This window comes from Juglans microcarpa x Juglans regia, chromosome 1S (assembly GCF_004785595.1).
Source record: "Juglans microcarpa x Juglans regia isolate MS1-56 chromosome 1S, Jm3101_v1.0, whole genome shotgun sequence".
Taxonomy (NCBI): domain Eukaryota; kingdom Viridiplantae; phylum Streptophyta; class Magnoliopsida; order Fagales; family Juglandaceae; genus Juglans; species Juglans microcarpa x Juglans regia.
Genome location: NC_054595.1, coordinates 2,083,881 through 2,099,126, shown reverse-complemented (window position 1 = coordinate 2,099,126; position 15,246 = coordinate 2,083,881). Strand labels below are relative to the sequence as shown.

At 35.8% G+C, this 15,246-nt stretch overlaps 1 protein-coding gene across 4 annotated transcripts; it reads right to left on the bottom strand.

Moving 5' to 3' along the window:
* Positions 1-1,448: 1,448 nt before the first annotated feature.
* On the bottom strand, positions 1,449-12,566 carry LOC121246272 (protein DA1-related 1-like). 4 transcript variants are annotated; one of them, XM_041144377.1, is made up of 14 exons: positions 12,054-12,523; positions 11,784-11,851; positions 11,495-11,550; positions 10,830-10,972; positions 10,487-10,577; positions 9,604-9,832; positions 8,196-8,316; positions 7,980-8,063; positions 3,090-3,209; positions 2,667-2,879; positions 2,489-2,551; positions 2,285-2,403; positions 2,127-2,185; positions 1,449-2,030 (listed from the first exon to the last, which is right to left on the bottom strand). In XM_041144377.1, the coding sequence occupies exons 4-14, from the start codon at positions 10,929-10,931 to the stop codon at positions 1,693-1,695; spliced, it is 1,539 nt and encodes a 512-aa protein (XP_041000311.1). In that variant the 5' UTR covers positions 10,932-10,972; positions 11,495-11,550; positions 11,784-11,851; positions 12,054-12,523; the 3' UTR covers positions 1,449-1,692. The 4 variants fall into 4 exon arrangements, with proteins under 4 accessions (XP_041000311.1, XP_041000313.1, XP_041000314.1 ...); XM_041144379.1 differs by lacking the exon at positions 11,495-11,550; XM_041144380.1 differs by lacking the exon at positions 11,784-11,851.
* Positions 12,567-15,246: the final 2,680 nt, after the last annotated feature.

Genomic DNA, 15,246 nt, shown 5'->3' with positions numbered 1-15,246 from the left:
TTTTTTTTTTGTAAAAATTTTTGTTGTCCTTGATAGAGTGGTCGTTATATAAAGAAAATAATTTGTAAAGTTTTAAAGTATGTAAATTCCACGTAGTCCCTTTAAAAATGGGACCTACTTAGATCTAAATGAAAAAACTTATCTTTTATTATAGACTCGGCTTATTTTTCAAAGAGACTGAATAATACTTGCTAATCCTAGGACTGTACTAGTATTTTTATCATTGTGTTAGTATATTGTTAAAATATTATGTCAATACCAATAATTGGATGCCACGTATAAAATGGAAAATATAAAATAACATTTAATAAACAGAAAAAAAAAATCTTAGATTTATTTCACAAACCAAGTACATCCTTAGAGTGTTTTATGTATAGATTTTTAAATTCTAACCATTTTTCAAATTAAATGATAATGATTTTATAAATCGCAACTATTTGATATACTAAACAGTAACCACACATTAATTTACGTTGGCATTGAACATGTTTAGTATAAAAGTCATAAATGCTGACTATTACAAAATCTCGATAATTTGATTTTAAAATAGATAAAAACCCTTATAAGTTGTCCTATAGTAATCTACATCATGATTGATTTCTTTAATTCCCAACGATTGCTTTGATGTTATCAACCTTTTGAAGTTCTACCAATACACTACTGGACTGGTCTGGACGTCACTGCTGCTAATACTCTCTACAAACAAACATCTAAAAGACAGCACTTTGCCTAAACAAAGACTCTACTTCACCCTTCATTAAAAGTGATGACTCAACTTCTACGGACAAACCGTCTAAGAGACGAACTCCTTTTTTATTTTTATCATACAATAAGGAAAACAAGAACGAAAAATGATGGATTACAATTTGAACCAGCTCTGATAGACTTTGACGGTGTGTGAAAGCAACAAGTTTGTCCATTTTTAGTCACAAAAGTCAGATCTGAAAAGATCTGGTGGTGATAATTCCAGTAATCCAGAGCGTGATCATGCACAGTGATTTCAGCAACATCGCCACTATCCTCCAAACAATTTGCGGCCTAAAAGTCTTCTTGTGCTGACTTTTTCTACCTTAAAGAAAGAAAAATAAACTAAGAAAAGAGGGAATGAGAGAGAGGAGGAGGAAGCCAGCAAAACTCAGAAAGGCTTTTTCTAGAGTGAGAGAGGGTTCTCAAAGGGAAATATGGCTCTGAAGAGAGATTTAGAATATTTAACATATTGAATTGGAGTTTCAAAGTGATAAAATGCTAATGTGACAGAAGTCATCCCATTTATTTTGAAATACATGATTGAGATTTAGCCATATCCAGCTGATAGATCACCTTAAAAAGTACTATTATTAAGAATTAAAGAGATCAATCAGTAGAATAAGTCCTATTTGTATTTGAGCAATCACCCACATTCTAGTCTGATGAGATGAATCTTTAGCTGAGTAAGTCTTGACTAGACGAGAAGAAACGTGTATATATTCGTTGAATACTATGTTCCTATATATAGGAGTACAAGGTAGCATCATTATGGAACCAGGAGGAGATTACAAGAATTGCACATATATAGGAGAGTTCTCTCGTTTATTTTTCTCCTGAATTCATATGGGTTTGGGTCCTATTGAACTACATATGACATATGACAGTTAAGACAATACATTGATTCACGTGGGAGGAAAAAAAACTAGGATAATATCACTGTATAATCTATGGAAAGCTTCCTGTCATTCGAATATGGTCAAGAGTTCTCTTCAGACCGTATTTGAGCACCGCCTGGTTACCTAACCTGAATCCATGTCCATAAGCTGATGATGTATCGGACTCGATCTGGTGTTTAAAAAACTCACCTAGTTTCTTCTCAAAGTCGGATCTTTTACCCTTTTTTGACGATGTATTAGAGGATGATGAGGATGAGGAAGATGGTGATGAAGATGATGAAGAGGCAACATCACTTCCAGATACTGAATATATCTCAGAGTCCAACCACATATGAGCTAAGACCTGGCAGATACCTTCTTCAACCTCTGGACTCAGATTGGGGTAACCTGTCAAAGATTTCTATTGGGTAAGTTCAATGCTAAACACATCTGAAACACAAATTATTGTCCATGGGAAAAATGATGAGAGGACAGGCAAACCACCTTTAAGCCTGAGCCACGCATGCATCATCTCGTGAGCCAGGATTGAACCCGTCAATAACCTGAATGTGTTGAAGTCGTTGGTCATGCGCAAAAATCTTAAGCAATTATCATCATTTGCAAAAGTATATGTGTCTAGGTGCAAATAAGAGAAAAAGTACCTTGGGAGGCCATATAAAACAAGAATTGCTGTCACTTCACACCGACGACTCAGCCTATAAGGCTCAGTTATCATGTCTATGATCCGGTAGCCTGCCCCAATCCTTGGCCTCCTTAGGATCTGGTAATTTAATGAAACTAATTATGGAGTCTGATCCATTACAAGGAAAGAAAGCTTGTTTTCAACACTCAGAAAAGGCTCTTACAGTCGTAACGGTCTGTTCTTCCGACAAACAAAGTCCTCTGGTCTCAGGTAAGTGATGATGACCCTACCACAGTAAAAAGTATAAGATAATTAAATAACATAAAAATCAAGATTAACACCCTCAAAAGAAATTAAAATGCAGATTTGATCTATGAAAAACTAAATGCATCAGCCTTTACATTCTTTTCTCCCTCCATTGCCTCATTTAGTGCTTGTCTCTCAACCAAGAGCATTGGGACTTGCTGCTCCACTTTCATATTTAAACCTTCATAAAATTCTTGTATTTCAAGGTAAAGAGGTTGACATTCATGAGTATCCATAATGGCTGAGTCTAGACACTCCAGACATAGCTTCCGACCATCATCAAGCAACAGATATCTCGTGTCCCTTGGCTGCATGGATTGGAAGGTTAGCATTATGAATGGCAATGATGGAAACAGATACTCGTAGGTGTTTCTGAAAGATGTTTTCCAGGTAATGGAAGTGGTCCTCACATCTCATCTTTCTGCTTTATTGAAGGTTTAGTAATTTCCAGAGGAGGAGGAAAGAAAGAAGAGGGGGGGGGGGGGGGGTGCTGTGGTGTTATGTTTTGCAGAACTGACCTCCATTCTTTCACAGCTACAACAACGAGGAGTCCTATCGCGTTCATGTGAGGGGCAGTACTTTTGTAGCCAGAAAGGATGTGCCCTATACTCGATAAGACCTGCTGAATTTGTTGGGATCTGTATAAAAAAAGAATTAAGTAAACTAAAGGCAATCAAGGGCAGCAAATTTTTTTTTTTTTTTTTTTAAAGAGTGAGGACCCCATGTCCAAGAGTGGCCCCCTATCCCGAGTTTATTAAAGAGTCATCACTTATGGCAGAGGAAAACCATGGTAACAAATCTCAAGTACCTAAATTTACTAAATAAAACAATAACGCCCAAAACCAAGGTGCTATACAACCAAAGAGAAAACGATGCTAAAATAAATACAATCAGACCAAGCCCTCCAGAAAAAATCTCAAAAAGACCTCTAAACAAATAAAGCTCATTTCTCTCTAATAGAAGGCATACCCAAACTATCCATACGAATCAAACCTCGCAAACGGCTTTGTAAAACTTCCAAACCATCAAACTCTGAATTAATTCCATGAGAACCTTCTTTCGCCAAAAAATACGCTACCATATTTGTTTTGCAAAAAATGTGCCTAAAATGAGCGTTGATCTCATGAGCAAGCTCTTTGGTCTCCACCCAAAAATTCCAAAGAAACCAAAGTCGACAAATTCCTGATGCAAGCCAATTCATGACAACCGATGGATCCGATTCCACTAAAACATCCCTCAATCTCAATCTTTTGCATAACCGAAAGCCATCAAGTAATTCTCTACATTCTGCAATAGTATTAGTTGCTTAGTCATAGGAGTGCGCAAAACTTGCTATAACACTACCATTGGAATCTCGAATGCCATATCAATTTTCAACATCATATTACCACCTCGCACCTTTCAATTAATGCTTTGAGACAATTTCTGAGCCAAAGACATATTATAAAAAATGCTCCTACTTGGAATAAACGTTGCTTGCTCCGGCGCAATAATTCTTTCAAGTATAGGTGCCAATCTAGCAACCATAATCTTCGTCATAATTTTATACACAACCGAGCAAAGGCTAATAGGCCGAAATTGTCCAAATCCAACAGGTTCCTCCCCCTTAGGAATCAAGACCAGATGTGCAGCCCCAAAAAAAGTAGAAATAGGTTGTCTAGCAAAAACATCCTTAGCCATCGCAACAAGGTCATCTTTAACAATATCTCAAGCCATAATAAAGAAACAAGTTGAAAACCCGTCAGGACCTTGGCTGCTATCAGGAGGGATAGACCAAAGGGCATTTTTTACCTCTTCAATCGATGGCATCTCACACAAAGAAACATTTTCTTCCATTGTCACCGAAGGAACCAGCAACTCAAGTTCCAGCACACCTAAATTAACATTTGTTGTTAAAAACAAATGCTGAAAAATACCCACAGCCTCATCATGCACTACATCAGCCAATTCCAAGACTCTTCTATAGTCAAGAGACATTTTTTCTATTTTTTTATTTTTTTTCTTCACTCTCATAACATCATGAAAACAACTTGTATTAGAATCCCCTTCCGTAAGCCATTTAATCCTGGACTTCTGACAAGCCTCCCTGTGAACCCACTTCAAGTGTTCTTGTTTACAATGCATTAACTCATTTTCGGACTGAACAGAAAAATTCCTGCTCACTTCTTCTTCCAGCCAAATAATCCTATCTTCCAACCTTTTGATTTCAACTTCAACGTGGCCAAATACTTCTCTATTCCATTTCAACAAAACACCTTTTAACCTCTTTAATTTTTTACTGATCTGAACCATGGCACAACCTTCAACATTAGCCTCCCAAACCTGCCTCACCAACAGAAGAAACCCATCGTGAGAACCCCACATACATAGAAATTTGAAAGGCCGAGCACAAGCCTCTCTATAGCTGAATAAGTACGTCAACATCAGAGAGTGGTTTGATGAAGTTTTCGGGAGATAACTAATATTCGCATCCCCAAATAAATTCAAGAATTGCATATTAACCAACACTCTATCCAATCGAGCCCAAATTCACCTTCCTCCAAGTCTACCATTGAACCAAGATGAACGATTATCTTTGAAAGGAAGATCAAGTAAAGCACAATCATGAATGCACTCATTAAAATCAGCTTTAGCCCGAGATGCCTGTAACAAACCCCCAACGTTTTCGCTATCATTCTGAATAATATTAAAATCCCACCCAATGAGCCATGGCACCCCCTGAGAGTCTTGCAATCTGAGATATTCCCATAATTCCAATCTTTTATCATGGAAACAACAGGCATACACAAAAGATGTTAACACGACAATTACCATAAGAAAACCATCCCGAAATAGCTTGGTCTGAAACCGAAATCAACTCAAACTCAAGTTCTTCCGCCCAAAACAACCAAATTTTACCACCCACTTCCGCATTATTCACAAAAGACGGTAAATGCAACCATCTCACCCATCTACTACATTTATTAGCATTTAGAAAAGGTTCTAAAATAGCCACCACCAACAGCCGACTTTTATTTAAAATACGTCGAAACCTACTTTTCGATGAAAGAATCCCCTAATATTCCAGATCAGTATATTCATCAAAAAATCAAATGATTTTTAGAGCGTGTATGACGCTCCAAAACAATGACAGATTTCTCTTTTCTAACCACCTTCACCTTTTTCAAAAGAACATGCATTTCTGGATCAGAATAAAAAAATTTTGTAGTCAATTCATTCAACTCACCCTCTTGTTCCCCATCAGATACTGTCCGGCAAAGAACATCCTCCTCAATCAAATCCTTGACTGCAAAAAATTCTTTTTCTACCAACCCACCTAACTTAGTGCCTCATCAACCACCCTCAGCGAACTCCTGGGACCAAACTGAACCTTAATCTATTGTACCTCTTCATCCGAAACCTCATCAGCCCTATCACACCACTTTCCTGAATTTTCTACATGTGCCTGGGCAGATGGGAAATTTTCCAGCAATCCAGCCTGCACAATCTATTGATGCAGGTGAATCATAGGAGTGCTAGAACTGCACTCATCAGATTTTCGCAACTCAAGAAGATCCTTCTTCGACAAATCCAGTTCCGCTTAACTAATGACATCCTCACAATTCTCATGCGCCACTCCCAACTTTGAAACAAATAAAATTTGTTCCGATCTACCAGCTTTTGAATTTCTACGAGGCTGTATGATCTCCAGAATTTCATCATGCCTAGACTTTGAAGCCTCACCAATCACTACCAGCGCAATTGGCCTATGCTCCTCCTCCTTATTATCCACCTCCTTCCAAACTTGTTTTACTAACTTCTTATTAACATCTCTTGCCGCTTCAACATATTTCTGTTTGACCTCGGCATTCAAACGACCTCGTTTACAATTGAATTCCATATGTCCCTGTTTGTGACAAAATCCACAATAACTCGGCACCGCTTCATAGAAAATTTCCTGAAAATGACTAGAAGCCCCATGAGGAGGACCCCGCCAGAATGAATGCCTGAAAGGCAAAGAGATATCTAACTCAACACAATTCCGAGCCGCCTCAGGCCGAGTAACACAAGCCGTGGCGTTATCTCTCTTCAAATATTTACCAAAACCATCTCCAATACTACGCAACATTGATTCTTGAAAATAATTCGGAGGTAGACCTGGCAAAGTCATCCACACAGGAACCTATGGCGAATCCTCATCTTCCACATAATCCGGAGTCCAGTGAAAAACTCGAAAAGGAACTCCAAGGATTTCAGAATTCCCTCTCGCCATCACCGAGATAAAATCCTCTTCCTTAGCCATTCGAACCAACCTTAGCCATTCAAACCAACACATTATGTGGATTCTTCAATTGACCAATAACTGGTACTGTCTTCAAACCCCACCGATTATTGATAAATCTCCAAACATGATCAAGCGAAGGTCGTCGACGTAGGAATTTCAAAACTACCGAGAAACGAAATGGTTCAGCAGATAATTGCACTTTAGCCTCTGAGAAAACAAAGAACATTTCACCATCTTGAAATTTTGGATCATGATGAGGTATATTTACGTTCGGCAACAACTAAGGATTGGATCCCACCATATCTGCAAAATGACTCACTGATATATCCTTCAAATCGTTACCCTCACTCGTAGACACCCTCTTCTCTGAATTGCAAATCAAACCCTCTTCTTCAATCTCTTTTCCAGCCGGCAAAGGCACAGGGCCGGCGCCCAGCGCCATGCACGATAACCCTAGATCACCTCAAGGTCGAGAGAGAAAATCACCCATGCTACGTCAATCAAGGGCAGCAAATACTTGGTGTGATGTAGGCCATAAAGAATTATTTATCCCGTGAAAGCTAAGAACCTTTAGACAATTTAGCATATCCAGAAGTAGGTCTGCTAATCTCATATTTAAACATGCTTGACCAAACTCTTAGAAAGAAACATCCTAATTTCTTCCAAAAGTTCACACTAGGCCCGGTTTGGATTCACAACCCATCTCAACTCATCTCAACTCATTTCACTACTATTCACTAATCTCACTACTATTCACAACACATCTCACTACTATTCACAACTCATCTCAACTCATCTTCGAATCCAAACAAGGCCTAAAACTAATAAGGCACCATTCAGAGATTTTATCTTTTTATATATTTATGAAATAATTTTAATGAATGACTCTGCATGTCTTCTGAATAATTGAACTAGAGGCCTAAAAAATTTGCACAGGCATTTTATTAGAGAAAAATTTATTACCAATCTCAACCTTCTAAGTTATTTTTCAGCTGTTAATTTGTTGAGATTATCATAGTCCAGATTCGATTTACATAATGTTTGATCACAAGTAAACAAGATGGAATGAGAACAATAAATCTGGGTATTTTGGATTTTAAGCAACATATACTTGATGGAATAACAGAACATTAAAAAGACTTACAAAGTTCTTGCAAACATCACATCTTGGGTGATTCTGCTCCTTAAAGCACGATTTGTGATAAGGGTGATTGCCAGACATAGAAAACTGTCATTATGAAGATTTCCCACTCAGTAATAATCATTGAACCACCAAAATGGAAAGGAAATCCGACAAGAATTCAAGCATTTTGTTATCTAGTTCCAAGCTAGATTTTCAATTCACTTGAATTAGTAGCACCTCATAATCAGTAATAGGTTGATTGCAAGCACGACATCGAAAACATTCTGGATGCCAAACAGCACCCATGCAACTCAAAAACCGTCCATGGCCAATCTCAGTGTTGCAGCCAGCACAGATCCTGCAAATAGTTTTGTCCAACAAACAGGTCAGGCTTCCTTTCTCTGTCCAACAAACAAGTTTCAAGAGGTGTTGCTATAAGTACATCTTCACATGCAAATTCATGAAGTTATATGACACGTTCCAAACCCAACTTTTCAGGGTCACAGTGAAACAACTCCTAAGGTATTTTCAATGAAGGTGATCTCCTGTTACTACAGGGGTATTCCCAAATTTTACAAGATAAAAAAACAAAGCTACTGTTTCTTAGATAAGTTTTTCCAATATGATAAATTTGCACATCTTCATATGCTCATGTTTCTGATACTCCAACAGTTGGATGTTCTTTAGAATCCTTGCACAATGTCGAACATTCAGAAAACTGGAAATCATACGTTTTTCAATTAAATAATTAAGTCACCAGCTAATATCGACAGTATTTGTAAAGAAATGGCTACTGAGCAATGCGATAATTGATAAAATGGCTGGAACATGATATGAAGGAAAAAGTGAAAACATTTTAGAGAATGATGCTTATAAGCCTTGAGTTCGTCTTCTCAACCATGATTCCCTAGGTAAGTTAGCCTAGCTCACTGCCAGGAAATGCAATCCTGAGTATTTTATTATCTTCTCTGTTTTTTTCTTTTTGTTGGTCTTTTACGATAATTAATAAAGATTTTATGAAAATTTTACAAGATTAAATATATATGATCATTTCTATGAACTCGTTTAGCAAATATAATCTAAAATTCAAGAGTAACAAAATCCAAAAATAATCGCCACACAGCCAGTCAGTCAAACAAATAAGATAAAAGAGTGCTTTTAAGAGAGTTCCTATACAGCTCTATCTCATTAAAAGTACAAATATTTCTCTCTCACCAAATGTTACACATAATGTGAAGAGGCACTGGCCTTTTCATTGCCCCAAGCATCTCCACCTTTCTTATGACAAGTTTCCCTTTCCAATATGCAAAAAAAAGAAATCTATCACAGTCCCATCACTGCAATCCAAATAAAGTTTAACTCCAATGACCATGATTCTCTGTACATATTGCAACCTAAAAATCCTCTTAACACAATTCTTACACATGCAACATCTTTTCCCAATAATTTCTCAACCTCATCCCAAATTCTCAGCCATCGACATTTACCGGGCAGTTATCAGTCCAAACAATACTACTTTCTTGCTAGCTTTCTCTTTATTTTGAAGCTGCTAAATTGAACTTGTTGAAATCGTAGCAAACTAAGGATTAGAGCAACTAGCATATAGATAATAGTGTACCACAGATGGCATAATGACAGCATATACCTGTATCCACCAGACGAGAAGAATGGATAAGGTTGAAATATATTTCCGCTATCATATCGAGGAGGGGACTCCACACTCATACTTTCCTGAAGAGCTTTTGCAAGTTGTTCATCTTCCTCCAATTGAACTTTAGCAAGATGTTCATCTTCCTCGGGTTGAGCAAGATGTTCATCTTCCTCGGGTTGAGCTCTAGCAAGATGTTCATCTTCCTCTGATTGAGAATCATCATCTAAGAAAAGAATGTAAAAGATGGGTCAAGGATACCATTTATTTCCATATATGTAAGTTCTGCATCAGAAGATAACTCCTGGAAGAATTATGTAATACTGTTTAAGAAGACTGTCACTATTCATTATGGCTTGTGTGCATCCATTTATGCATTCATTTATTCCCATGGAATAACTATCAACAGCATTTTCACACTTGGAGCAATCTGGCAAGCAACATATGTTAAGCAATTGAGAGGGAAACCTGACCTGTAGAGGAGGAAGAATGAGGCAGTGGCGAGCAAAAGAGTGCAAATTTTATCAAATACATCATAAAATGTACTCTCTTATTCCATTCATGCATATTAATGATAAAAAAATCTTATGACCAGTTTTGTCAGAAAAACAAAATACAGAAATAACACATGATTTAACAAGAATGAATATAACCATCTGATAGAAAATAAAGATCCAACATATGGGCATATATAAACAATTCACGTGGACATTGCAAGAAATTGAGGTATTACATTGCACTTCATAGCAAACATCTTTCAATGTGATATTGTAAGGTAATTATATCGCTGAGTTACCACTCTTATTTAATAGAATCATGAACAAACCTACCCAGATTTGAAACATGCAAGAGGTCAACACAGACAAACCGTGCAACTTACCAATCACTTTTTTCCCTTTATGGTCTTCTTCTGCGAGGGAAAGTGCAATAGCACAATCAATTTCTTCTTTCTCGATATCTGTCAGTTCATCCTGCATTCAAGTTTTCCACAATAAGATAAACAGGCTCCATATAATTTAATGTAAACACTTCCAATTTATGCAGGTTTACAAATGTTGTTTTTTTTTAATCGATAAAAAAATTGAGAACCAGCATGAATTTGATCTTGTAATATGTGAATTTTATACAACAAATCACCAACTGTTAAAGAATAGGCTCGCTTAAAAATATTATGGATGTGCAGGACCATTGAGCTATCCATAAGAAGCAGAATCCATGATTACCACTGAATTACGAGCTTCATCCCAATTTCTTTCTTCATGATATTTCCCATGATATTGCCCTTTATAGCTAGAACCTTTAAGAATCTTGGTCAGCCAACCCATAACATCAAATGTTATTTGCCAGTAGCTTGGCAAGCTTTTCCCTGCACCAAAGTTGTTCATTTGATTTAGAGCAGCATACTTTGACCACTGAAAGGAAATTTGATAGGTACATAGAACCTCTCTGACCATTGCAGATGACTCGTAAAACCCTAGATTTATGTATACAATTGTTTGAGAAGTTCATATAGATGCCAACAAAGAGGATGAAAATCTAGAATTACTGTTACTGTTTGGTAAAGTTTAATATATGGAAGAGGCTTCTGCGTTCAATTGAAGTTCTATCGTAAAGCATACTCTTGAACAGGCATCTCCAATATAAAGGTGAATAAAACAAAATAAAAAATAAAGTGGAAGGTAATGGCAATCTAAGAACGAGTAACCATATTTGCAGTGAGATTGAGGAACATAAACCAAAACTATGCATGATAAAATGATTTGTCTTAATATGGGACACACAGTCTAGAAATTGAGGCAGTAGTTCTATTGAGCAACTGAGGAATTAAAAGGAGTTAAGTTGAAATTTAAAGAAACTATAACGAGAAAGGGATATTAGAGGGAAATACCAAAATCGTCATTCTCTCAGAGTTCACTGGCCTGAAACAGCAACCATAGCTAAGGTCTACAAAAGATTTGGAAAATATCAAAGAGACTAATCCTTCTGAACTAGAATTCTTCTCATGTCCAACCAGCAATATATATTTATCCAATCTAAACAAAATGACTCTATCCCTCACCAATGAAAAAATTCAGAGCAAGTAATAAAAGAACTCTACTTATTTGGGGAAGAAGTTGAGGAAGATCACTACACATATTGGGGAAAAAAGGTAATCAAAGAACAACTGAATCACCCACCACAGATTCAAATTTTCCGACAAACGCTTCGATTCCTCAATTTTCAAATATGATGCGGAAACAACGGCCTAAATAAAATAATAAAAAAAACTAAGAAATCAGCCAAACAGCATCAAAGACCCTCTATTTATACAACCTCCAACAACCCCATCCAATTATTGATTATGAAGAAAGTATAGTCTCCCAGATTGATACTGTTCATTAATGTATAATATAACAGGTAAAAATGAAACGAAGTCAAAAGATAAATACCAAGTTCCAGAAACTCGCTCCAGATAAATTAAGAATCTGCAGAGACAATAGAATCTGATGAATCTCGATCAGATAAAATCCTGAACACCCATGAATGCAAAGCCACCAAAGAAGAATTAGAGACACCAAAAGATGTTATCTTTCATAACATTGATTGCCTTTGGCCTCGCGAAGCAGTGACCCTTCCAAACACCTTAGAAAGAGAAACCGAGGAAATAAAGACAAAAAGAAAAGGGTGAGACCAAAGAGTAGATGGGAGTGGAGGACGACTTGGATCCTACGCATAAGAGGAGAAAAATAAACGGTAAAAACGAAAAGCCAACACGACTGCTGAATCTGGATGCTGTGGGGAGAGTTGTGTTGATTCTAACACTACCGTCTTTTCTCGCTTGTGGGTCCTCTATCCTCTACCCTTTCTCCACCACACTTCCACTAAATGTCAAATACCCCATTGAATCTCTCTCTTTCTGGTTGACAAAAGCGTCATCACCAAGAGAAAAAAGGGTCCATTTTTTGGGATCTTCCATTCAGTTGTTTACTTAACAGTGAACCGCGACTCTGTTTTCCTTTGCATTACCAGCAGCCCCATCTCCAAGTGGTGTGGTTCAGTTCCAGAGGGACCCAATGTTAACACCACAACATGATTTTGCCACGTGGCCAAATTAACGGCCTACAATGTTTTTTTTTTTTTTACAAACAATATTGTATTTCTCCTTTTATTAATAATACTGTTTTTTTTTTTCACGTATAAATGATTCATGCATGCAGCATGCAAACAAATCATGCCTAATGTATGGTTATATAATTGGCTGGTGATGCAATGCGGTAATAGTCTCAATATATTTTTAATTCAAAGTAGTTAGATCTGATGTGTCAAGAGACAACTTTAAAACCCCATCACATGCGTCCTAACCACTATGTTACTTCCATCCAACGTCATGATCTCTCTCCCTCATCCATGGTCTATGATTAATTATATATAATTTCGGTAAAATATTACCTAAAGATAGCACAATTATGAACTTCCTCCATGTCCTAGACCAAGTCCAAGTAATGCACTTATGTTATCCTCTCCTTAACGGTTTAAGTTTTGGGAGTTGTAAATAAGTTTCGTTTGGTTACGCAGTTCAGATAAGATGAGATGAAATGAAATATTTTGTTAAAAATTAAATAAAATATTATTATAATATAATTTTTTAATATAATTTTTGTTTTAAAATTTTAAAAAATTAAATTATATATTATATTTTATATAGGAATTTGAGAAAACTATAATGCTTATAAGATGAGATGAAATGCGATAGTTTGGTTTTATATAATAAAATCAACCTTTATTTCAATTCTAATATAATTTCTCTCTTAAAAATTAATCTGTCCCTTTACTCAATCGGTATATATCCACGCAATGACATCTCGATTGTGAGAAATTGGTATACTTACCATAATTAATTATTGAGTATTTTAGATAAAGGGTATCATATTTATGCAAAACTTTAAACTGCAAAAAAAAAAAAAAAGTATTTTTATCAAGGGTTGTTGCAATCACATTAGTTTATTGTAAAATGAGTCATTGTAAATAATTAAACAAATATCATGTCAAGATTCCTTACAGTTTTTTTGCCTTAACATTTTGGCTCAATTTGAATAGTGAGATGAGATGAGATGAGATAGTTTTAAATAAAATTTAAATAAAATATTATTAGAATATTATTTTTTTAATATTATTATTATTTTTAGATTTGAAAAAAAGAATTGTTTATTATATTTTGTGTGAGAATTTAAAAAAATTGTAATGATAAGATGAGATAAGATAAGATGAACGGTTTCTGTATCCAAACGGGATCTTAATAGATTGGAGTCTACAAGTTATGTTTATTTTCTCGCCAAAATTATGCATATTTTTTTGAAATTGTAGAAAGTGTTGGGAGTAAAAATACTATTCAGAATCCTAATACATAAATATATCAAGCTTGGGATTCCACCATTAATGTAGCATATACATGTGCTACTCTAGCACATAACTCTAATAGGTTACATATATATATGACTTGGTCACCTTGCAATGTGCATTTGGAACCGACTACGTATGCAATGATGCAAGTTGAAGGCAAATTAACGAGAAAAATGTGCGATGTAAGTTAAGTGATTTGATTAGCCGTGGATGTGGGTAGATGATGACCTATAGCTAGATAGCTGTCCCTTCAGATCGATGCGATGGAATCACTTTTCCATTCGAAAGCAAACCACTCTCTGCCGACCATTTTGTTTTTTTTTTTTTTTTCTTTTCTTAAAAGCCGCCATTATCCTTTCCTTGCATCGTATGTCACTGTCCTACCTCTCTTCTCTCTTCCTCTCCATGTTATTCGAAACACAAAATGCCGAATGTGTATATATCTGATGGCGATGTCTACTGTTGTGGTTGGCGCAATGAAGAAATGGTTAGGCTCGAGTCTATATGCCGAATTTCTTTTTCTTGAAAAGCTTCCAAATTAAAGGAAACCCCATTAATTAATGTCTTGGAGGAATATAATCTGCAGCAGTCACATTACGGCTAGTGGCGCCTGCATTCTGGTTCGTTCATCATTTTTCAAAGTTTATTATAATTGCAAATATAGAACTGTTTCTAAACTTTGTAAGCACTCCACTTTATAATAAAGCTTTACCTTCGGAGTTAAGACACAGATCGATCATCGTTAAGGTGAATAAATTCCAATCAGAGTAGTACTGTAGATACATACATATAAATTAGCAAATGAATATACATGATACAAATTAAAGACTTGTACAGCTATTAGGTCATAAAAAATTTACCGTTCAGACGGTCTTCTTAAAATAAAATTACGTAGTACCACATGATTTATTAAAAAGAACAAAAAAAAAAAAAATTATATTCAAACTAAAATGGCATCCGAAATTATATTCAAGCTTATCTCATATATAAATATATATATATATATATATATATATATTCAAATAATTCAAAGCCAGTCATGATGATAAGTTTTCCCTTATTAATACGTAACAAAGTGCGTAGTACTATTGATCAGCAATTCATTATCAAAGGCTTATAATTGGGCTATGGAAATCAATATTATACATGAAAAGTAAAAAAAAGGGAATTTAATTAATTAGATCCTCAAAAAAAAAATATATATATATATATATATATAATTAGTTTCCCATAATCATTAGTTTTTCAGATTTGTTGTGG